The 26,708-nt window shown below is 42.7% G+C and overlaps 1 protein-coding gene across 1 annotated transcript in view; it reads right to left on the reverse strand.

Annotated features, from left to right (window-relative positions):
- The window catches only part of Nrx-1 (neurexin 1), a 371,741-nt gene that overhangs the window by 105,976 nt on the left and 239,057 nt on the right, over positions 1-26,708 (reverse strand). Inside the window, 1 exon segment of the mRNA XM_078182335.1 lies at positions 2,837-2,911. Within this exon segment, the coding sequence (XP_078038461.1) occupies positions 2,837-2,911 (75 nt within the window).

Below are 26,708 nucleotides of genomic sequence, written 5' to 3' on the forward strand. Positions count from 1 at the left end.
TCAGTGCTCGAGCTAAAAGGCAATTGTCAGACGTTCATTAGTCGCTCATTCCACGAGGCACAGAAGATGATTCGATGAAATGAGTTTCTAGCCGATCCCGCCGCCCCGTTTCCCCCTCCCTCCCACAAACGACGGTACGCGTCGATCGTCGGCGCGGTTGAACGATTCGCGTGAAACGGTCCTTCGCGCGAGCAGGTTCGCTCGCGACGAAGGCGGATCAGCCGCGAACGTCTACGGAACCGGCGAGAAACGTTTCCCGGTTTCACCGAGCCGTTTCCCGAACCGTTTTCCCGCGCGCGAGAGAGAAAACCCGTCGCACTAGATTTTCCGATAAAAATTCTGGAAATTCTCGTCGATCGGCGTATACGTTCCCCGGGTTGTATAGATCGTTTCTATAGAGCACGGCGTGCATTCCGATGAATAACGTGATAGAGAGATGACATTGATGATTAGTGTCGAGATGAGTGACAGTGATGACAATACCGAGAGGAGCGAAGATTATTGCGTGCATGTGCAGTGAGACCAGTGGTGTACCTATAGAGGCTAGCTTTAAGATCGGTGAGCAAGATCCCCACGCGTGAACTATATACAAATCGTGACAGACTTCCTAACCATTCACAAGAAAGCTCGCGCGGGGAACGGGGGAATATCGGCACTGGCGTCGGCGCGCGGTGATTTCGCCGTTGTTGCGCCTCCGTTTTGTCGCCTCGGCGGAAGCTTCGAAGATCGGGGGTGTTCTTTGATGGGAGTAGGGGAAACGTATCGACAGCGTTCCGTTCGTTGACGAGACGATTTTTTTTAATAAAATTGTTACTTGGAAATTCGCCAGTTCGTGCGGTATGATACAATAATTATTTCAGGAAAAAGTTAAAAATTTACCGTGCGAACGCGTAAAAATTTCAGGCGCGAAAATTTTAGTAAATCGAATTTTGGAGATTTGATCTAGCAATGGCAATCGAACAATCGCGACCGCGAAATATTCAATGAAAAATGAATGTCGCTGGGTTGAAAAATCCGCTCGACAACTTCGACCGTTTGAGACACGGTTTACTCAGCGTCGGCTCAAAGAAGAACAGATATGAAAAAGCTATTGGACTGTTCGGAAAGTAATTTCGTTTCTTTACCGGCGGGCTTCGATGGTCTTCTCTAACCAGCAAACTTCATCTTGAACCCTATTGTCATTATTCCACTGCGAACTTTACGTATTTGGGGTAGAAATCGATTGAAAGTGGAATTTTAAAACAATGAGAACGGTGGAGGAAGTTAGAGTGACGCGTGTGCGTTATTTTCAAATTGAGGAAATTGACGAAGAAAGATAGTGATTTAGACTTGGTGTAATTGATGAGGATAATTTCTATTGTATATTAGAATTATATATTTTGGCAAGCTTCTTTGCTATAAATTTCTTTCGATTCTCTTTTTCAAATTTACCATAAAATATCAAAGCGATTTTTCGCATATTATACTTCTGTTATATATTAAAATTAAATATTAGAATTATATATTTTGGCAAGCTTCCTTGCTATAAATTTCTTTCGATTCTATATCATTCTCTTTGTCAAATTTACCATAAAATATCAAAGCGATTTTTCGCAATATTTACTCTTTTGTTATCGAGAGAATAAAAGTACTATCCAAGTAAAAAAAAAATCGTGTCACTCTTTTCAAGTTCAAAAATTCGTCTCTTCAACGCTAAATAAAAAAGCGACCGCTCAATATTCAATTATTACAAACAATCTCCAATAAACATTGACCACTTTATTCCGTATCATTTCGCCATCTTCCTAAAAACCGTGAAGTCCACGGCATCGACAAAGTACCGTCTCCGAAAAAACGAATTTACTTTCCACAGGACCGAACGCATTTGCGAGGAGAACGGTAACGGAAGCCGTCAGATTCGGGTCTCGTCGCGATGACTCGGAACGCGGACGATTAAGGGAACGAGGAGCGGGAGAAAAGGGTAGCGACGGAGTGGACCCTTTCGACGGGATCCCATCAAGCCCGGCGACAGGCGCGCAAGCGAGAGAGAGAGAGAGAGAGGGGAGGATGGGTACGTCCTGTTTGATCATTCAAACCATCGAGGATGGGCGGATCGCGTGGCGTAATCGAAAAACTGGATGGCAGTTCGAGAACTCGTCTCGAAAGTTTCGGCGCCGATTTTCCCTCGTTCCGTGCGCTCCGCGCGCGTATCTTTCGACAAAGATAAAGAAAAGAAATGAAAGAAGGATCAGAAAGAGAGAGAGAGAGAGAGAGGAAGAACAGAAACAAAAGAAAGAAGGAAGAGACAGTGTATAGAAAAAGTAAAAAAGAAAGAGAGAGAGAGAGAGAGCAGGGTAAGTGAGTGGTTCGAGAAGAAAAGTTGGTGCTCTGGTGATCGCTCCTCGCTAAAAAGCTAAGTTTCGCGTGAGAGTTAGCCAATTATATATATAAATGTATTCTATATATATACGGACTGTGCACATGTACACACACCAACGTGACATACGTAATATATGTATATATATATATATAGAATAATTATACAAGAGTGCGTTATCAAGTGGCCGGGCCAATCAGCGAGAAAGAGAGCAACGTTTAAAAAAAACGGGCACGAGCTCCCTGTTGCATTTTCTTTTTTTTTTTTTTTTCTTTTTATTTCTATTTCATTCAATCTCTCGCAATTGTGATTTTCTTTCCATATCTCATTACATTATATATATATATCTATTTTTTTTTTTGTTTCCATTCGCTATTACATATTCCGTGAAATTTTCCATTCTATTGTTTTGGCTCGTTTTTTCGTATGTTTTTCTTTTGAAAGCTTTTTGTTTTGTTTTTTTTTATACTGAAGGCTTACCAAGTGGGACTCTGGGCTGGTGAAGGTAACCACGGCGCCGTGTAGTCGCCTCGCGTTAATAGTCGCAGCAGCCTTCTTAACGTACCGGTTGTGTTGGGGGAGGGGGTCCAATAGCGTGTGTCGTGCCCCGATTATCACAGACCACGATCACGAGCACGAGGCCGCGCAATAGACAGCAACATCGAGAGAACTGACTTTAGAAATTTGTTTTCGTACCACCGTTGCGCGGAATCGTAGCCGTCTCGTTACTGACGACGGCGACGAGAAAGCAAACGAGTCTCGTCTTCGTTTCCATCGCCTCGTGTTTTTTTGCCACGGGAACGGTTCTTTCGTCGGGCTAGTCCGATCTCCGCCTCCGCTTTTCAGGGCCGCGAAGTGAAAAGCGTCGTCGGCTTTGTTTTTCTTTTTTTTTTTTAGCAGAGCGGGCTGGGGGACGCGTCAGCGAGTCGGCGCGAGTTAAAAGAAATATAAAATAGGCAGAGAAGTCAATGAGAAAAAAAGGGGTGGGGTGCTTGGAGCGCGCGGTGGGACCGCTCCGCTTTTCGCGGTATGTCCGACGAGCGATTGCCTGTAAAAGATGGGTAATTAGTTGTCCTCCGAGGGGGCTGCCCACCTGTGCCAGCCGCGTCGCTGCGAATGCCTGGAAAGTCGTTGGCGGGACGATTATATATCGTTCGTCTTTCGAACGGTTGTTCCGCCGGGACTCTCCGCTGCTCGTCCTTTCGTCCGCGTTTAACCCTTTGCGCTCGCGCTCGCGCGACTCTGGCCACCGGCACAAAATTCCGCCGCGTTCCGAAATCATTTTTGTGCGCCGCCCTGTGTCTTTCACTTCAAAGCGTTCGGGGCGGCGCCGCCGTACGAAGACGTAAAATTCAATTTTGCCGGCATGAAATCCAATAAATTATGCAAAGTGGAAATACCGCGGGTCGCGCGGAAACTGGACCGGATTTAGAGTCAAAATGGCTTCCAGTGCAAAGGGTTAATTAGGGCGCTCGCCAGTGTTCATTGCTTTTAGCGTAAAACGCTTCGTTAATCGTTTTATACAGGGCTGTTTTATTTTCGAATACTTGGGGAATTGGGGAGCGTTTGTTCTCGTTCGTGTGTCGGAATATACTTGATTCTTTTGTCGAGACATTTTGAAAAATATTTATAATTATCTATATATCTATATATTTTCATATATCTATAATATCTGTAAGAATATTTCTAAATATGGATATCTATAATATAACTGTTAAATATAGTTCTGAAATCGTAAAATATTAAGAACACAGTGTCAGTAGCTAAAAGATTAAATAACATAACCTTACCATAATCTATAATTATTTAATCTCACTTGAGAATATCACTTTCGTTTCCTAATCTACTAAAATATATTTCTTCTCAACTATAATTAAAAAATTACTCCCCCTAAAATACTTCCTTTAAATTTACGAAAAATTTTAATTTGTAAGATAGGTATACTATAAATAGAGGTTAGGCTATCGTGCAATATGTTTTAGGTTAGCGCGGCGTCCTCTGTATCGATATTAGAATTCGTTCGATTCTCGTGCTCCGCCGCGCGGAACACGTTAGCATCGGCGACTAATTTCAGAGCGTTCCGCGCGGCGGACTATTATTCTTGGAATTATAATCAGCAATGGTTACCGAGGAGAGCGGAATTCAACGATCCCACGATGTCTCGAATTTATTAGAGCGATTATTTCCGTGCACGAGCACCGGTTTGATTACCGAACGACGCCCGGCCTGTTCTACATAGTTTGCAATGTCTGACATATGTACGTATGTATGCCGAGTGGACGAATAAATTATCGCCGGTTTATGGTATCGGGCCAATCGCATTATTCTCCGGCGGACGGGCACGGCCGTTGAATTTGCCGTGAAGCGTCGCTTCTTTGCGCTAGATTCGCGAAACACCATCAGCGGCTGTTTTATATTCAGTTTATAGAAATAGAACTCTAAGACATTTAGTCTGATTTTTCGGAATATATAAATGTAATAATTGTGAATTAAAAAATGATCCGTTGGTAATCTAGTGTTAACAAATAGCGACTTAAAGGTTGGATAATTGATTTATAAGAAGTTGTTTCATTCAAAAATTGTGACAATATTTTTCCTGCTAATAAAATAATTAAACTGCGTTTTCGTCACGAAATTTTCATCCCTCACTTTAAATACTTGACACTTGCATAAACAGCAGATTTAATTATAAAAATAATAATCTTACCAACAGAAAAGCGATCAAAATAGAAAACAACAGTAATAAATAACAATAAAATAATAATCAAAATAAAAAAAATAAATATGCTAATTAAAATCAAATAATCGCGATATGAAATTTCTAAAAGAAAATGTCTGCGAACGTTTAAATCGTTGTCGCCTGCGATCGCGATCCACAAAATCGGAGTGATCGGAATTACAAGCTGCGCGGGCCACGTAGCGCGAAAGTATTGGAATTCGTTTAACCGTCGATACCGAGGCGACTGATTTAAAAACGTCGAGGCGGCTGGGGACACCGCCGCGAATCGCATACTAAAACGCGAATCGAATTTTATTCGCCGTCGACTGTAAAAAAAAAAAAAGAAGAAATTCCGCGGCGCTAATTAAAAGCGAATGATGCGGCAATTAACGCGGCCCGCGCGCGCGGCCGTTTTACCATTACCGTGTTAATACAACGCCGCGAAGGATTGTAATGCTTATTGTGCCGCGCGTGTATGCATATTATAATGCTGCGCTGCGCCGGTGATTGCATTAAACCGGCGGCGCTGTTTCGGCGCGGCGAGAGCATCGACGAAAAATATATTCTCCCATCGCGGGTTTACCGACCCGCTAAACCGAACTGCAATGCATCAAAGCGTTGCTTCGGGGCCGTAAGAAATTATTAGCGACGACGTTTACACGATAGTGTTATTATTATGTTATTATTATTTTATTAGGACGGTAAAATAACTTGTAAAAAAATATCCTTCCTCAGAATTTTTATAAAAATATTTCCAAGCAAATATTTCTATTTTTATGTTATTATTATTTTATTCTCCACGTTCAATTGGCCCTCCTATTCGCTTTGCCAAGTGTTAAAACGATCGATGAAACGTGAGATTACACACGGCTCGGTCATCTGGCATCTGACGCGTGAAACATCGAATCGCGGAAGATCGGCGATCAGATCGCGTCGCGTTCACCAACCAACCGGGACGCAACGAAATTGTTTTCGAGCCTGCGGGGAAAAGAGGTCGGCATAAATCAAAAGAACGACGAGCCGTGAGTAACGCGAACGCGAAGATGAATGTTCGTCGATCATCGGCCGGCCGATAAATCAAAGGGCCGTGGATCGGCGTTAAAACATGGGACGAGAATGGCGGCGTAGAGACGGCCGCGCGTGCCCTCGAAATCGAATTATCCGCGTAAAATAATACACGAGGCTGCCCCGGTAACGAATCGATGGCCGATCGATAATTCGCGAATTTCGAGAGCGCGCCGGAATCGAGGCGCTCGACGATGCGACCGAATCATAAACCCGGCGTCCCGGCGCCGGCATTAAAGTGAATTAATGTTTCGGCGAAATTGCCGGGTAATGCGAGCGCCGCTCCTCGCTTCCGTCTGTTCCGCGGGAATTAAACGGCGAATCAAAAAATAATAGTGACGAGTGCCGGCCGCCTCTATTCGAACGGGAATAATGGGGGAGGAATGGCGGCCGAATTTAGGGGCGCGGCTGGCGCACGCTCTCGGCGCTCTCGCGGTAACGGGTGTCTCGAATCGAATGCCGAAAAATTGATGACACGTCAGAGATCAACCCCTTTGTCCACCATTTATTTTATTTATGACATTTTATTGTATTCGTTTCTATAGCATAAGCCACCCTTTGATGTCAAATGGACTAAATAAAAATAAATACTAAAATTGCATAGGCCACCCTTTGACATCAAATGGACTAAATAAAAATAAATACTAAAATTCTTCTCTAAGATTGACAAGCTTTAACGTTGATTATTGCGCGTCAAATTGACACAATAGATGGACACTTGTTAATTAAAACTGTAAAGCTGTATATGCCATGAACTATAACCAGAGTTTACTCGAACAAACGGATGGAATAAATTACGAAATAAATTCAGCTAAATGTATAATATATTTATCGTTATTCTTAAGTTATATTCGACCAGAAAGTATATTCGTCCCGATAATTGTCTCACTTAAAAATATTTAGTTCATCTACTAGTCAGAATAATACCCAAATCTGCTAAAGATAGTTTTATTATCTTTATCGTCGTTATCAGGAATTATTCCTGTAATCCACGACGACGTATTTCGCGTTCAAATATAATACGCGGCATATTGCGAGAGATGCGATTCCCTTCAATGTCTCTGAGCGAACGACTAAACTGGTGTTGTAATTATCGGGATTGAATTCATTAGGGAATGAGGATAAGAGGAAAGCTGATTTGCCGCGTTAGGGAATTTATTTTCGAATCCGCTGTGACGTTGATTCACGGAGCGGGGTTAGATTTTTGTGGAAACTGGAGCAAGAGATAGAAAGAGAAAGCGAGAAAGACAGAGAGAAAGAAAAAGACAGAGGGAGAAAGGGAGAGAGATTAATCCCGATCATTATGAATATTTTCGGGGACGGAAATAAAGAAGCTGGAAATGAAATTGAATGTGGATAATAGAAGACCTCTTCTTCCAGTTTATTTCCATTCGCTCGAAAAATTCAAACGAAGAACGTGTCGCCTGGAACGTTCACTGCGACTAAGTGTACCGGGAAAATAGCTGAACATTCGATTAGTCGAGGCGACGGTACACTGAATAAGAAAGTGAACGCAAGAGAAAAATTAATCATATCGACTATAGAAGATTTCGCAGTGGGAATAAAGAAAATTAGCTGGTAAGGAGTAAGGACAAGAATGTGGTGAAATTTTGCAGTCAGCTTTTGTAAAAATCTATTATGAATCTACTGGAATTAAATTTCTGTAAAAATCAAGTAAACGTTTAATATCGTTACATTTCTATTGAGAGTCTACTAAGATTTAAATTTCTATTAAGTCTCTATTGAGAGTCTAAACTTGTTCCATAACTGAAATCACCATTAAAAAATCCACCATACTTTATACTCCTATCAAAGATCTATTATAGTCGACTTTGCCTCTATTTAAACGAACAAACCTAGGAAAAAGCAGAAAAGTCACAGTAGAATAATGAAAAAGACCAGAGAAGGAAAAATAGCCGCGTAAAAGTCTCTACAGCGAAAAAATAAAGGAAAATAGAAAAGTGAAATTAGAACGGGAAAACGCGCGAGTCCGAAAAAAGGGGCGCCGAACCTCGCGGTCTATTTTTGCAGTCCGGTAGAATGTTTACCCGTAACAGGTAGACCGTGCAAACATGCCGGCGAGCATTCGTTCAGTCAAGGTCACGGCAAACGCGAGCTAAAAAACACAGGCGACCGCAATAAAATACATAGAACCTAGGGACGAAACATAGGCGGCGGAGGGAGAGACGCCGGCGTGTAAATAATCGGGGAAGAAAAAACCATGTGTTCGGGCACGCGGCCCTCTCGCCTTTTTTACCAGGTTATGGTAGGCGGATTTTCTGTACGGATAATATAAATCGCGATAATACATGGGATTCGCGGCCGTTTTTATCGTATATCCGGAACGCTGGAATTTATTATCCACCGCGGGTGGGGGAGGAGGGCTGAACCGGTGGAATTCATTCTCACGTGTTTAAACCGTGGGGGAAAACGCTCCCGGCGCTCTGTTAATCATTTTATTCGATTGACTTGTTATCTACTACTATTTGGTCGCCGTTTAATGCGACACCTATCCGATACGCCGCGTCGGGGCTCAATTGTTTGAAAAATTTCATTTCGAGGGAATCATAAATCAGAGCACGAAATATTTATAATAAAACCGATTTTGTTGGCGGATTATGGACACTCGATTCGTAGATAAATTCGCGTCATCATAATTTAAAATAATTGTTTAAACGTAATCGGGTGTCACGATTTTTTTTCAATATTCTGTATTTGTGTAAAGAGGATTTTAAGAGCGAAATATTCGTCAGCAAATTTATTTTATGAATCATTTTTCTGGCTTCTGGTATTTCCATTTTATACAACAAAATTTATTTTATGCACATGAAATTGAGTCTCAGTTACTCTTTTGACAATTTCTTTTAAACCCCAGTTTTCGCGATATCTAAAAATAATTTTGGAACGTGTTACAACAATTTCAGTGATTAAAAAGCCAATCATCCCCAATTCTCTATAAAATCGAAGCTCGCGCCGTCGAGTGTCGCGCGCGCGTCGAATTTCTACGTGGCTCCGCTCGTATTTCCCATAACGGCCCCATACAGGACGAAGGAATCGTCGTAACAGTGCCGCGTAAGAAATCTCTGTTGATTCCGTGTCCGGGAAATAAGGTCCCATCGCGAATGAATTAGCGTCATCAAGATAGCGCAGGGTCTCCTCGGAGTGAATTTCTAGCGAGCAATTTAGCTAGCTACATTGTCGAGCACGTCCCCGGCGAATAAATCCACCGAGAGAGATTCGCCCCGCGGATAACTTTCACTTCTCCCCTTTCGGAAGATTTTATACCATTCGCTTCCACAGCGAGATAAGTTTAACTGGGTAAGTCGTCGAAACGACGATACTATTCTATTCTATGAAAGTAGATAGCGGGTGGGGGGCCCCGGTGGTTTCTTTCATTAGAAATTACGCCGTCGATATTGCCAAGGATAATGCTATCAAGTTGTGTCGACGTTTTCAAAGGAGACCGTCGGTTATCTCGTCCGAAATGGAAACGGCGTTCGAACCGAGAAAATGGGGGGATCGCTGGAATACTCCGCGAGACTGCGGCGGAGAAGCGAGGAAAATATTTTCGGATCCGGGGAACGAAGGATTTATGAAAATGTTGCCGGACCTGCGAGGGGAATCGAGGATCTGGAGAAAAAATCGTAGGGTCTGCACGAAACGACGAGGATTGGTTAAAAATAAATGTTTAGGGTTTGCGATGAAAGATTGTAGAATCTAACAAAAATGGAGACCAAATAAGAAAGAAATTTTACATGGTACGAAAATAATTTCAGACTGAAGAATAAACTGCGAAAAATAAATTACTCTGATAATAATTGTAAACTGTGTAGAAATAAATTTTAGGGAGTAAAGAAATAATTGTAGAATGTATAGAAAATATTGGGGAGCTACGAAAATAATTCTAGGATCTGTAAAAAAATTTTAGGTCCTATGAAAATTAGTTTAGGATCCTCAGGAAAATTATAGAATTAAATAATATAAATTTCAAGGCTGAGGAAAACTATTAGCAAGATCGAAAAGCTATAGTGTCCACAAAAACTGGTAAAACCTCCGAACCAATTAAAGAATATACAAAAATCCGCGTGACCCGCGAACAAATACGTTATTTAAGCGACGAAACGCGACCAATGATTTTCGTTCGATCTATTTTCCCTGTATTTTTGCTCGACGCATTTGATATTTTTCGTACGGCCAATAAAATAAATATTTCCAGTGAAACACCGCGTCGAATTGAAAAAGTTCCGCGCTGTTTTATCTGGCCGCGCTGTGAATCCTAATAGATCCGAATTGCGTTTGATAAAAAAAAAATTAAACGATCGCGGACTAATTACGAGAGTTTTGTTAGCCGCGGCGTCGAGGTCTGTTTCCACGGTATAAAATAACTATTTACGCGGTGTTATTTTAACGAAAAGTCCACGGTCAAATAATGGCGTGTGGATCCGCGCGATCGACGGGGTCCGGCGGAAAGCGGTGTTTTCGAAGCTGTAAATTCCTCTAACCGAGAAGGGGACCAAAAGCCGGAAACCGCGGGACATTGTAGACCGATCCGAATCTCCCAAGATTCCCAGCAAAAATTGGAAAGTTCGATGAAGCGGCGACGCCACGCGGAAGTACAACAGCGAGGCGGATCGCCTCGAAAGTTTCTCAGGAGCACACCGTGTTCGCGCATCTCCTTCAGGTATTAAGGACCCGCGTCATAAATATGAAAGTGCACGCATCCAGCATGAACGTCTGCGAAACTTTCCGCCGACACCTGGGCAACTTCGTTACTCCGAGCGCCATCAATTTTCGCGCGGGATTAGCGGATTCCTTCGCCGCCATGATTTTATCGAGCAAATAAAAATAAACGTGACACATCAAATATCCGTACTATAGCAAAATGCAGAAATAAAATTGAATTTTCTAGCGGTTCTACCTTTTCTTTTATTTTTCTTTTAAATAAAGCACTGCTTTACCTTCTAATTTAGCTTTATATAAATTAAATAAATTTAACTAAATTTAGCTTTATATAAATTAAATAAATTTAACTAAATTTAGGTTTATATAAATTAACTAAATTTAACTAAATTTAGCTTTATATAAATTAACTAAATTTAACTAAATTTAGCTTTATATAAATTTAGTTTTACGTAGATAGTATAGACGATTAATTGTCAATTATATTCGTATATATATTTTTATATAATTATATACATTTCAGATTGGCAGTTGAAACATTTTCAAAGGGTCGAAGGACGAGCGAATATCCAGGAAAAGGGAGCAGGCGCAGGAGGAAGGTGTCGTGACGCGAGCCGAAGGACGTCCCGCGGCATAATGTAACTTAACCTTTCGAATTCATCAAAAGTTTGGCGCCACGCCTCGTTATAGGGCTGTCGGGGTCAGAAAGCCGCGTTAATGAAAGTGTCGTTGCTGCCTCTCTCGCAATAATGGCGAGGCCTTATTGCGAAAGTTGTCTCATCAACGAATTTCGGTTTCGGTATAACTACCCGGGTGTATCAATCCACGGTAAGGGGGGGCGAGAATTATTTCTGCCCCTTTCCCGATGCCCCCGCGAATTAACTGGCGAACGCGGCGCAGCTGTTTCGACGACATTTTTCAAAGCGTTGCGAATGCAAATCGTCCGATTACTCTCGACGGTAAAAATTTAATCTGAACTCTGACGCATCGCTGTAATTATTCTACCGTGTCCTGAAATTATTTTTATAGCGACGAAATTTAGATTTCGAAAATTCGATTTATGCGAGTCGCAAGATTTAATTTAGTGTGTATAAAATGCATTTTCTTGCATAAACTGGAAATATTATAAATTAGGAAAAATATGTTAGATTTACTGTTCGTAATTATTTGTAAAAATGAAGCTCAAGTTCAATAAAAATATTGCACACGTTAAAAATATATTCCTCCCTTCCTCTATAGTCTCCACAATTCTGTGTTTAACCCATCGTTTATTCCAGCCGGAAATTCACAAAATTCGCGCACTCATCATCCCCCGCGAATTACAATATCCTTGTAAAATCTGTTTATTTTATATCTGCGTATTTTGCGACAGCTTTCGCGGAGGTGTCACGAAACTCCGCGTTCTCTTCGAACACACGTTACGCGAACGATTTGACAGATAAAACGGGCCGGGTCGACATCATCCCGGAGAATCCGTGCGGGGCACAGCGTTACGTAGGATGATTAACAAGCTATAAATTCGGTGGAAAAATTCCGCGCGTCGGTGCTCGTCGAAAACGCTCTCGACGTTGTAATTGTTCGTTTAATTTATACCTGGGGAGACGGGGGGAGAGGGGGTGGTGGCGACGGTATCGTCGAAGCGCCGCTGCATTTACAGCGCAAGATCGGCCCGGCTCGGATGAAATAAATTCCGACATTATCGCGTTTCTGCTCGGCGGGTTCGGTGTCGCCGGCCGGAAACGTGCCTCGGTATCGGCGTAATCCGTTTGCGATCGGCCTTGTCAAATTATGAAATAATTCCGCGCTCTGGGGCGTTGCGTCATCGTCGTCGTCGGGGGGCAGGCGCGGCGTCTGAATTCCGGCCGCGCGCGTCTCGGGCTAGATATTCGTATTACTTCGCGGCGGCGACGGCGACGGCGACATTTTCACGTGGCGGGGGTGTGGGAGCTCCGCTCGAGACGTCACGTAAGCTTCGCGGGACAAACCCGAACCCCGTCCCTGATTTCGTGACTGATTGTGACGTGGGGAGGGGGTTATGCGAGATGCGTGCGCGGAAATGCGAACAGAAATATGCATATTGCATGCAGGCGCCCCCTCCCCCGCGCGGAATTCTAATTGCGCTCTGAATTTTATCGATAACCGGCGAATATTTCAGACGGATCTCGGGGGAGGGTATAATTCGTTCGATCGGGGCTTCGAGTTACGGATCGGCTGAAAGGAACGACCGGAAGCTGGTCCCGATTTTCGAGGGAATGCTTCCAGATTCTCAGATGCGAACGATCGCGCACGCACGGGCGGATCTCGTTCGATAACGAGAGAATATTTATTCGAGTCGCGCGGCGATTTATGGTCCGCGGGAAACGCGTGATAATGCTTCCAGCTGGCCGAGTTTCGAACAATAATACCCTGCGAATGGCGCGCCGCGATAAAAGCGACGGATACTCGAGCTAATAATTAGACTACACGATTCTGTTTCCAGCGATCCGGATTTTTAGGGGACTTTTCTAAAACCCAACGTAACACAGTATCGTAACAACGATTCACGGTTGGAACAGCTCTCTAGCTTCCATTTCCATCTGTCGTGACAAAGCGCATTTTATGCATACGGAATTCATTCTCGCAACCGCCGCTAATTACTAAATCAGCAAACCATTCTATTTAATTAACACGTCGATAAATCTCTTAAATATTATGTACTGTTTGAGCTACTCGACGTACTTCGTACGAACCGCGAACGCTGCTCGCCTATAATTAGACTGGTGTTTATGCAAATGCAAATCTTTTATGAACCATTCGCGTAAAGCAGCTGCAACGAGCCTCCCCGTGATTTCTGGTCACGAAAGCACCTTTTCATACCGTGATATATTCGATACACTGCCGTGGAGCTGACAGCCGAGCTCGGTCGCTAAGCTCGTTGCACGAATCTCCCGATTTATTCTCTAATTCCATTTGTTACTTAAAAACGGTGACCCATGTGACTCGGTGCACAGACGAATATCGATGTGTCGATAATATCGTTAAGGTGTCGAGAATATTGTTAAGATGTCGAGAATATTGTTAAGATGTCGATAATATTGTTAAGGTGTCGATAATAGGAACAAAGGCTGGAGATAGGAACGATCGAATTAGGATGCAACGCGCGGCGAATGCAAACGCTATATTAAACGAAATTGCAGTAGTTTATCTTGTCGAAATTTGGAGATAAATAATAAGAAGCCCGATGTAGATATTTCTATGATTCTATCGCTTTTTGCACCAAATAATGGATTAATTTTTAAATTTTATTTTAATTATGAATATAGAATTGGATGTGAGAAATAAATCGGTTCTGTTGATATCTAGTTTTTTTAGAGATGAAAAATTATCAAAATTACAAATTTAAAAGATATTAAATTTACCCCCCAAAAAGATTAAAGTTATTAAAAATCTAACAAGAACAATTATTAAATACTCGGATATCAAAATTATAGCAAACAATGTTCTATAATATTCTGTATTAAACCCTGATACTAATTCAGATTCACCCTCAACCAAATCAAAAGGTGTACGATTTAATTCTGTAGTAGCACGCATCCTTAAGTACCAATATCGTCAATATCGTAACGCAGCGTCGTCGATCGGCAGCGGCTCGGCCCCCGGAGAGGCCGTGCAATATGCAATAAACGCGCGAAATCCGTAGTCGACGATAAGAAACGCAGCCGATGCCGGGGAACGGTATCGCGTAGAAAACAGGCCGCGATAAAAACAATAGCACCACTGTAAGAAATATCGAGATCGTCCGTAAAACCGCGGAGCGCGCGGGGGCGGGCAACGACGGGAAGAGTGACCGAGCAGAATGGCCCGTAAAAATGGCGACGGCCTGCGGGGCTCGTTCTTTTCTACAATATTTCGTTGCACGTAATATGTCACCGGCCGTGGGCCGCGGAAACCCCGTTCGTTACGTAACAGCTGCACAGCCTGATAATGAATGTGAAATACAACGTCGCTGAGTTACGAGCTTGTTATTGCCGGCCCGCAAAATGGCGGCCGGCACTCGGAGGAAGCGTGTTCCGTTGGAGAAAACCGGCGCGGGTAAGATGGCCGCCGGATCGGAGACGCGGAATAACGTATCGGGCCGGGCGATATGATCGATGCCTCGTTTCCCATTAAGGGGGCGAACACGGATCTCTACTCTTTCGCGGGAACCGACTCGAGCCTGGACTTCGATTCCGGAAACTAAGACGAAACGCACGGGTAGACCGCGGATTTTCTTCTCTCCCACCCCCGCCCTTCCCCCTGTTCCACGGGACTTGAGTGCTCCATTACCATTCCCGGATCACTCCGTTACCCTGAAGAATTGCTAGACCGTCTGCGAACTTTCTTGGCGCGATGTACGGGATTTTTTAGCGATCTCCCGCCTTTTTCCGCCACTTTATCGAATTAGAGGGTTTCCGGTCGAGTGCTGCCGCGATTCCTACGCGGAATATACCGCTCTACGAAAGTATTCGGACGCTGGCAGAAGATTAAATGAGCTGGAAATTGTTATTACTTCGTCAATTATCGTAACTTGCTATTTTCTAGGATAGGATATCGTAAAGAGACATTGATTACAATTTCTATTAAATCAGATCCTTCGGTCATCGAGATCGAAATGGAACGCGAGATTTTTTTGTTCCATTAGCGAAATGGCCGAAGGGATCGTCCGGCGGAGGTTTCAATTAAGAACGTCGCGCGGTATAAATTGTCCCTCCACGCCCCACGAAGGTTTAACGGCGATTCGTTTGATAGTAGCCCGGCCCTCGAAATCCGTCCACCGCGCATTCCCCATAAAACGCGTCGGCGGTCGTAATCAGGAATGGAGATCAACGTTGTACGCAGCGACGGGAAGAACGACCAGGGCGGAGGGCAGTTACTCGACGGGGTTGCCCTTTAACCGGCTCCGCGCTGGCAACGTGCACACGCCGAGGAGCGTTTTCCGGCGCCTCCGGGCTTCCGACCCCCTTTTCCCCGGCGATGTTTTCGCGCGGTCAAGAAGAAATCTCAGCCAGACGGAAAATATACGGCCCCGGTAAATAAAATACCGGCGACGAGGCACGAACGCTATCTTTAGAACGAATCTCTGCGCGACCCCCGACGATGCTAGCGCGTCGAGGCACGGGGAACAATGCCCGGAAAGAAAGCGACGCGCGCGCGGCTGCGCTATCCGCTCGAAAGGCATACAATTTTTCTTCGGCTTTTACCGTCGCGCGCTGTCTTCCCTCGCGAGGACGTAAAACTCGGGTTCTTTATGCAGACATCGCGAGGCCTCTCTTCCGCCGCGTTATTAACCGGTTAGCCGTTCTTTTTTTTTGACGAGTATACTCGGCATCAAGAGACGACGATATCACCCGTCGCGGCCTAGAAATTGGCTGCTCAAATTGCAATTTCGCCGGGCGCCGTGATATAACTCGTAAATTTTAACGCGCCGCGAACCTCGAAAATACTATAAAACGCGGGGTGCTTCGGCTCGAGTAAATTAAAATTGCGTAGCCGAGTTGATAAAGCGAAGTAAAACGGATCAGCGTGGAAATTAGCTTCAACGTTTCGTAGCTAATTGCTTGATATTTTATGCTTCGAATTTTCAATAATTTTGTTACACTTTCTGCTCTACGCTTTTTGCTTTACGCTTTCCTAAGAGTGTAATTACGATTTATGTCAGCGACAATATTAACCCCTTCCCGTACTTTAGCGAGTCAGACTCGCGATGAAGATTTTTGCCCAAACATGAATATCGCGAGTCAGACTCGCGAACAGTTACTTGGACCAAACATAAATATCGCGAGTCAAAGTCGCGAACAGTTTCTTGGGCCAAACATAAATATCGCGAGTCAAGGTCGCGAACACATACGTGGGCCAAACGTAAACATAACAAGCCGAGCTCGCGGACTGACTTTTTGCCCGTTACGCTCGTGACCGAATGTTAGTTCCTCTCAGTACCTCGGAACAGTTGGTCTCGATTCTTGTCGTTGCTGTTACGAAGCAGTTCAATTATTAAAATTTAAGAAACCCCTTCAAAATGCAAGGTACAAAAGTGTGTAGTGAAGGCCGTGATATTTTAGATTATGGCACGGGAAGGGGTTAATGTTTCACTTTTCTGTACATCCGTCAGTAAGTCGTATAGATTGCGGCGAACGTGTCCGATCGTTGACGCGACCTTCCGCTTCGATTTTTTCACGGATTTTTCGGGGATACACCTACGCGTCGCTGCGAACGGTCCCCGGATTAAACGCGCAGCTAAAATTTATTGCTCCGTTAAACAACGGGTATAGCGAGGCTTTTGTTTGAGTTTTTTTCGCCCCGCGCTCTCTTTTTTTTTTCGCCCGCTCGCAGATAAATTCGAATTAGTTTATTGAAACGGTGACGGTTGGACTACGGATGGACACGATAGATCTGAATATTTACTTCGATAAAAACGGAAGTCGAAACCTTGATCGTTATCTTTGAATTTTTATCTTATTTTAGAATATATGAAGCTTAATTAATTAATACCCTTGCAAAAAAGAAAAACAGTTAATGATAATGGAACGTGTCCAACGATTCAGAATTGAAATTGTTATCGACACCGAAATATAAATGAAAAAAATCCTTGACCTCGAGTGACCGATTTAAAAAGTTAGAAACAACCGTGGATATTTAACGTAACATATAGAATTTGATATTTTAATTAAATCGAACGCCAGAGTAGATAACACAGGTCCGAGTTCCGCGGCAAAAATGAGTACACAGGCTCCATTATTTACCGTGCTCGACCTTTCTGTCTGTTTAATTGATCACTGCGGCCATGTTCACACATTTCCATGCGCGCAGGGGAGAGCTCGCACAGTGGTAATCGGGTCTGCTTTAATATTTAATGAGCTTTTAAGTAGACAGAAAAATAAAGGGGAGCGCGGAAGGCGAGAAAATGCGGAATTAGAAGCGGATCCTTTTCGCTCGGAGGTGTCGTCCATTCATTTAAATGGTTGGTAAAGGAGAGAGAAAAAAGAGAGAAAGAGATAGAAAAAGAGAGAGATAGGGAGAGAGGAATTTTTAAAGGAATATTGGCTGGTCGCGTGATGGTACAGTCACGTCCCTTTCGTTTTGCCGAGCCGGCAATCAGGATTCGTCATAAGACTCAAACGTGTCCGTGTTCTTAATTAACGCAACCGACTTCTTTATACCATCGCAGTGTTTCCCTTAATTAACTCGCGCTCGCCCTCCGCTCAAGACGCAAGGTTAATTGCGCGGAATAAAATTCTGGAATATAATTCGCCCTCCAATTTATTTATATTCTTCTCCGCCGTGTCCAACGTAATTACGCCGCCTGAAACGAATGCCGTCTCGCCCGACGACGGCGCGTTCAATTGTTGCAATAACGCTTTCAAAAAACTGAAATTGTCTATATTGATCGCGAGACGCACGAGATGCTTTTCATAGAGATTTCTATATTTTCTTAACTATTCTATCGAGTCGATGAAATAATATCTGTAAATTTGTATAAATGTAATATTTAAGTTAATTTAGAATCGTCGGCGTCGATGAACTTGTAACGTCGTACCGTTTCGTTTCCTCTCGCGGTTAGGCAAGGGCGTCGTAAAATATTCCGGCGGTTTAATACGTAATTCTAACGCAGTTTCAATTAACGCGGCCGGTTTTTAGCGGCGCCGCGTCCGAAACGAGACGGCGCGGCGTTAACGGCGACAGAGCGGCGGCGGCACTGTATATATTTCTTGGCCCCTTTCCCACAATTCACGGGCCCGCAACGAGCTCTCTTGCCACGAGTCAGGATTAGCGTAATTCGCGAAGCGCCTGGGTATAGTAAACATTTGCTATTTCAACGTGTCTCTTTGTTTCTGTTCAACGGCGTATCTCTGTCCGCCTCCGGCACCGCCGCGAATCCTACGCCACCGCGCCGTTCCGCCTCCTTTCGGCCGCGCGTCTACTTCCGTTTCCCGCGCACCGCCATCTGTTTCTTTACTTATTTAAATTTCCTTCAGTCTCCGTTGCGTCGCGCGCGCGCCACTCCGAAATCCCTGTTATTGCTCGCACCGCCGTACGCGTTATGAAAACTGGAAACTCCGCTGTCGCGTTCACAGCCGTCGAATCTACCGTGCGAATAAAATTCAATGGAAATGTGCAGCGACTAGCATTCAGACCTATTTTGTCATCTACGCCATGTATTTAAATAATTATACGTCGAAAGGAAAAAATACGGTATACTAACTAGACTTTATAAATTGTCAAAAATGTATCAAAATTTTGATTCGGCGTAGAACTATATAGTTTAATAAATATAAAAAAGTATCGAACCATTTACAAAGTACAAAAGTTATAACAATACGAAACTGATAGAACAGAATAAATGAATTACTTTTGCCGGTAACTCTGCACCTGCCGACGGAATATGTTTATTATAGAAGCGTTTCTCTCCGTTTTTTAAAACGCGCGACGTTGTACGGTTTCTGCGAAACACGATTTTAAATAATACCGTAACGGCACGGGCAATTGGACAAGCCTGGGAATCAATTGTTCTCGTTACATGCGCGAGAGTATGTTCATTTGCCTCGTTCTCTTTATTTGGATAAATCACGGTTGCACGGGCTCCGAGCCCCGGGATATTTATCCGCGTTAATGTAACTCGATTCTTTGCGCCCGTTGTTCCGATGCGAAGAATATTCGGTTAATAAAAAATCGAAGGGGGGGTCGGTGAATGTTGGTATCGATCCGGCGTGGATAAAGGTGACGCGATTATACGAGCCGTTTATTCCGAAAGCGAAAAACGTTGAAATAGCTATTTTAATGTTCGCGTGCGTCGTTTCGTTTAATTAATGTACGCAGTTCTTTGGGAACAGAAAAATTATTATAGCATTATACTATTATATATATTATATTATTATTATATTGTTTTTAAATACGTTATCGGTATTTTTAAATTTATTAAAATGAGAAATCCTTAGATATCTTAAAATAATGGATTTTCGAAATAAATAGCTGAAATATATTATTTTTCGGCCAAACAGGCGAACCATAATTTTAGACTACCTTTTCCTATGAAATTATATAAAGTAGACTTCAATATCGCGTTTCGAAATCGTTTCGATATTATTAAATTGATTTTGACTTAAAAGCCATCGTCGCAAAAATTACAAGAACCGGAAGTAGCGTAGATCGGAGAAGCCGTTCTGTATTTAGAAATAAAACGGCATCGAGTGCAAAGGGTTAACGCCTGGGAACACGTCGGCACGATCGTCAGTTCCGCGTAGCATCTCTGCAAACAAAATACGGCAATTTCCGATAATCCAATTAGGCATCGACGCGGGAATTACCGCAGAACCTCTTCCCTCGGATCCACTCTTGTACCAGACGCCTTAACACCCTGCCGCCCCCGCCGCCCCCACCCCTTTTCCCTCCGCTCGAGGGAAGCTCGTTCGTTTCCTGAAATCCTGTTTCCGTCTTTTCCGCCGTCGTTCCCCATCCGTTGCCTGCCGTGTAACTAAAAGAGAGAGACAAAATCTCCGGCGAAAAATTGCGAAGGATCCGCCGCGCACAACAGAACCGTTCGCTTAACCGGCACACGTAGCCAATGAAATTTCTGCTCGGTCGAAAGTCGATCGCTCCTCGGCGGATTACTTTGCGAAAATGGTAGCCGTTCGGAGCGCGATTCTTTAAATATTCCCCGACGAGTCTGGTTATGTCGTTCGGTTGAAATTTTAACGAGCGGTGATGCGACTTAACGAAACCTCTTCTCGGATTGATCGCGATTTTCAGAATCGCTCTGCTCGAGTCGCGCGAAAATATTCCGAAAATTGTGCTCGAGATCGGAACATATTTTTGGAGGATATTCGAAGCCTTTTTTAAGACTGAGAAATTCTAGCTGAAATTCTAGCTGAAATTCTAACGAGACTTCAAATTCATTTCAATTTCATGATATGTTATTCGAGCTGCGAAAATACCTTTGCAAATTGTGTTTGCGAATAGAAGACATTTTGTAGGTTTCTCGGAGCTCGTTTCTACCACGGTCTTCGACGAATACGATATTAAAAATATTCTAATCTTTCCAGGCATTTTATGAATATTTCATAAAAAAGATTGTCCTTTATCTAGCTGTAATATAAATTCTGAAATGCTTATTATTTACAACAAATGCACGATGGAATAATTTTCGATTTGCAACGAGATTTCTCTTCCAGGATTTCGATCGCAGTTCGAAGACTCTTTATTGTCCCGCGATTAGGTCAATAATGTTGGAATTTCGGTGCACGACCCGGGTCTGGCAAAATTGCAGACCCGATTTGCGGTTTAATTCCAGGGAAAAGTGGCCGGGGTAACGGGGTCTTTGATTATCGTCGGCGGTGGACGTCGCCGAATCGGGGATCGTCGTTAGGTCGCGTCTTAATTAGAGCGTTAGCGTAACAGGATTCGAAAGAAAGAGGAGTCTGTTAATCGAGACCATAGTTTCGGCACTCCTAATCGCCGACAGATTTTGCTAGGACGAAGTCTAAGGTGTCTTCAAAAATATGTCTCCGCAGAAATTGTGACTTTAGTCAAGTTTGATTTTAATTAAGTGTATTTATTTAATTTAATTATCTGAATTCTAGGTAAGCCAGGTCAAAGTGCAATCACTGTTCAAGGATCGTTTTAATAAAATTCTGTACTAAATAATATAGAATTTGTATTTATATTTTCTGTAGTATACTGTACTAAATATTGTAATATTTTTATTTATATTTTAATACAGTATATTATATTTAATATTATTGTGTTTGTATTTAAATTTCATATACTATGCTGTATTAAATGCTATAGTCTTTGGCATAGACACAATACGAAACCAGCCAGCAACATTTTCCTTCCAGCTATCCGATTTCCATGAGAATATCTCAAAACAATTATAAAATATATTTAAAATATATTTAAAAAATACGTGCATATCTCTTGTTAAAAGTTCATCAACGACCAGCGCCGAATAATTTTTGGGGAACGGAGCCGCGCGCGGGAAGCTCCTCGAACGGGCCAGGTGAGCGTCTCCGCCCCGGGAACTTTCGTTCGCCGTGTAATTTTTCCGCTTTTCCGCCGAGTAATTATAACATACTGGGTCGAGGGTAAATAGTTGGCTGCCCCTGAAATTTGAACCGGCCGCGCGCCCGCGGACGGGGTAATAACGCGCCGGAGCTACCACTCTCCGGCTAGTTTTCTGCTTTAAATGAAATTAACTGCCGCCGTCGGCGGCTGGGAGCAGCGGGTCGCCCGTGACAAGCTCGAGAGGAGAACCGCGCGCGACAGCCGCGGATGGAAAAACTTGATCAGATTTATGGGGAACAGATTTCCGCGAGCCTTTCTACGTAGTCGAGGTATTCTCGGTCCGCGACGATTTCCAAAGGCTTGCCGGAGACTCGTAATTTCAACTTTTTCTTCGCTGGTTTGCAGACTTTATGCGTTCAAGGCGAAGCTGAGTGCATATAGTATTACAAGACAGGTTATGTTACATTATAGTATTACAAGACAGGTTATGTTACATTATAGTATTACAAGACAGGTATATTACATGTCAAGGTTAGTATTTTTAATTTATAAGTTACTTAATAATTATAAGTTACCTAACTCATTGTATTAGTACGTCTTTCATAGCTACGTTGATTACGACTATATCGTCCCTAATTATTTTCTTGATGCCACGAGATGATTCTAGTGTCCCGATTGTCAAGTGACTTAATTTACAAGCTACTTAATTTACAAGTTACTTAATTTACAAGTTACTTAATTTACAAGTTACTCAATCTACAAGTTACTTAATTTACAAGTTACTCAATCTACAAGTTACTTAATTTACAAGGTACTCAATCTACAAGCTACTTAATTTACAGGCAACTTGATATCCATGTTACTTAATTTTTAACCTAACTCAATCCAATGAAATAGCTTCATTTTCGAGGTTCTCAACGCGGTCGCAAAAAAGTCGGTGTCTTAACCCAATTTTTACGTTCGCCCCGGTCGACACCGTAGCACAGTTCCACGTTGAGAAATAACAGATAAATTCCTAGACACGAAAGGTACACCGGAAATAATTCCGGATCACCGAGTGTTAACTTCCGTTCGGCTTGGAAGCTCATTTCGATCATTGCCCGTTGTCACGGGATAAATCGCGATCGGCTTATCCCGGCGCGTCTAACGGCGCTCGTAAAAAACACCACCCCCCGTGGAAACCCGGGGGAGAGGGACTGTTTTTTTTCTTCCTTTTTTTTTTTTATAACGAATCTGGTGATTTAAAACGGCACGGTCGTTGGCGCGCGCGTTCTGCCCCGCGCAACGGACCGACGCGCAATCATCCCCCACCTGCGTCACGGTGTTCCGCTTCTTTGTATTTGTCCGGGGGAGTTTTGCCGGGCCGTCTATTCGCGAATCAACCGCCCTCGCCTATCTACGGGACACAGCCGACCCCGATTATACGCGCGCACCCCTCCGACACCGCGCCCTGCCCCTCCACCCCCTACTGCTTCCGTATAGAGTCAAACATTCGGGGTGCGTTTATTAGATTTCTACGAATTCGCAGTGTTGCGTCGCGATTGAACCTTTTTGTTGTAACAGGGAGAGCGAGAGAAAAGGGGAGGGAGTGAGAGAGAAATATATGTATAGTATATGCGACATATAGGGAGAGAGAGAGGGAGAGGTTAGGAAGTGCAGTTGACCGCGAAGGGTTGAAAAATCATCGATATTGGAATTGTCATAACTTAGTGAAAAGTTATGCTAAAATAATGAACCTAGTCTCATTTTCAAGCTTGAAGCTTCTACTTTCCGATAGTATTGTTCATTTAATTTTTTAATTTTTTTTAATCACATACCAGAGGTCTATTCCCTCCCCCTTTTATGCAAGAGAATTCTGTCGGAGAAATTCGTGTATGTTGCAATGTCTGTAAAATCATTGACAAATTTTTATTGTGGATGAATGACACATGGATTTGAAGCTTAAAGTCTCCTCTTTACAACGACACCCAGAAACTTGACCGGCGATTTTTTATCGCTGTTTTATGGCTCAGAAACGGTGAGCTTCTAACCTAGTTTCTAATATGTCAAAGTTGATCTTCGAATTATTCTAAATCGAATTTCAAATAAATTAGAAAAATAACATTTAAAAATATTTTTACACAGTATATCGAGGACTATTCCTTTTATCTTCGTTTCACAATTACATTTTCCCCGATCCGCGGTTTTCCGCGTTCACAAAAATCGTCCCGTTATTTTTTCGAAGCGATCCAATCCCGCGGCGTTGTTCGATCGGTTCGTCTCCGTTAATTCCCTTTTACAAATCGGCAACAACGCCGCCGGTGCCGCGCGGAGAATCGCGAATCTTTTTCGCCTAGCGATTGTACAGCCGGCGCGCGCGCTTTAAATTCGTCGGGCACAGCCGGGCGACTAGCTGTCGGCGTAGTTCAAACCGTGGAAAAAAGCGGCGAACGTGTTTACGACGAATCAAAATTCGAGCAAATGTTTTCGGTAACGCCCGGGATCTGTGACGACTGTTTGTCTTGCACTTTCACCTGTTTGATTTGTCGCGCGCGGCAGCTTTTTTCTCCTCCTCCTCCACCCTCTACCGATTCCCAGCTAGTTCGAGCTTATACCGGTGATTTCGAGCCGGCTAGCTGCGCGTCGTCGCGCAGAAAGCACAAGCGTAATGTCGTGTAATAGATTTATAAAAACGATCCGCGCAGCTGGTCCCGGCAGTGCCGTGATATTCGCGGATTTGAAAAATTGCGAGCCCGGGTATAGTTACTTTTTATTTCACGGACAGGCGGAATTTAAGTTACAGCGAAGTACGTGGATTGGATTTCCCCGTCGAGTTGATGACTTGATGGATACGCGTTGCTTTTTTCGTACGACTGTCTATGCTCTTTTTGTCTCTGCTTCAAACCTTGTTTTCGGTATCGAATATCGAATTTTGATAATGGCCATTGAATACTGAATTTTGGATATTGAACATTGAATACTGAATATTGGATATTGAATATTAAATACTGAATTTTGGATATTGAATATTGAATACTGAATATTGGATATTGAATATTGAATACTGAATTTTGGATATTGAATATTGAATACTGAATTTTGGATATTGAATATTGAATACTGAATATTGGTTATTGAATATTAAATACTGAATATTGGATATTCAATATTGAATACTGAATATTGGATATTGAATATTGAATATTGAATATTGAATACTGAATTTTGGATATTGAATATTAAATACTGAATATTGGATATTCAATATTAAATACTGAATTTTGGATATTCAATATTAAATACTGAATTTAGAATATTAAGCCTTGAATATTGAATATTAAATATAGAATTTCGATTCGGGAAACGATTTTTGGAGACGTGAAACCGGAACGATTTCCGACGGAGAAAAAACCGCGGCGATTTTAAGAACATTGTAAAATCTCCTCCGGGACTGAACGTACCGTAAATGTCAAGATTGAGGCGCCCTTTTTACGAGGGGCCCTTTAAAACTTGGCTGGTACGATGTTTTTACTATGCCGGTCCTAAAATTTTAAGTCGCGCGTCCGTAACGTCCGCGAGGAATGTTAAATTGCATGATTAATATAGTTGCGTGAATATATGCGTATAAAAATCATAAATATATGCCATATTTATTACCGTTTCGCGTTACATAATTATCGAGGCAAAGCAGCGAATTAAGTCAATTAAAAACAGCTTAGAAAACGATCCAATTTAAAGAGTCGATATTTCTAATTTGTTCGACGATTAGACTGCGCCGCGGTCGAAGAGGTTAAACCGTAATAATATTACGCAGATCAGAGACTTGGCAGCGCGGTCCAGCGGATGATATTAATACACCGGTTTGCCTATCAATTATGCGCATAACTATTTGACGCGTCGCCGTTTGCGGAACGGCCGCGCATGTAAATCTCCATCTACAAATGTAATTATCGTTTGATTACCTAGACCATTTATTGTAATTTGAACGGTATCGGACCGTGAGTTACGCCGCTTACGCAGAGAGACATACATATGCACGCGTGACGTACATATAGAACAGATCACGCCGACGCCTCTTTAATACTAATCGCCCGACGCGAACCCGTGTGCGTTTACGCGGAAAATCATAGAGCACTCGTCGTCGATCTATGCTAATGATAATATTCAAGATTTTCGAATATTTTCAATATTAATATTATATTTAATGTATTTTTATAATATTAATATATTTTGAAACTTTTCTTTAATAAAGATAATTATTATTAATACTGTTTTATTGAGTAATAATTTATGCTGGAATCGACGATTTTTATCTTGGAACGTCGTCTATTATTTTTTAGAGTGATTTTATCGTGCTATAGTGCATCGATAGTTTATAGAATATTATTGGTCATGGGGGTTGATAATAGTATTATGTAGTGATGGTAAATAGTAATAGTAATAATATGTAATAATAGATAATAATAATATTAATAGTAAAAAATAATAATAGTAATAGTATATAGTATGTGTAATAGTATACATATAGTAAAATACAAACGACGAATTTCCGTCATTTGGCAATCGGTGATTGGTCGCAAAATGCTTCAACGTTAAGACGAGAATTTGGCGAAATTATTACACACTCCTTCATCGCTTATGAAATTGCGATATTTTTAGAAGCGTCGCGGCGGTGTAATCATCGTGTTCGCTCGTCGCTCGATCGAACACGAAAGTATCCGAAACGAGGCCGAATATCAGCAGAATATTAAGACAAACGTATAAAAACGGTCCCGCGCGGACGACAATGGGTTTTCCCCGTTCGGTAAAAAGGTTAGTTCGGCAAATGAACGGAACGCCGGCGCGGACATTAAATCGGTAATGCGATAATACGAATCCGGGGGAGCAGAGGGG

Source organism: Augochlora pura, chromosome 1, assembly GCF_028453695.1.
Source record: "Augochlora pura isolate Apur16 chromosome 1, APUR_v2.2.1, whole genome shotgun sequence".
NCBI classification, from domain to species: Eukaryota; Metazoa; Arthropoda; class Insecta; order Hymenoptera; family Halictidae; genus Augochlora; species Augochlora pura.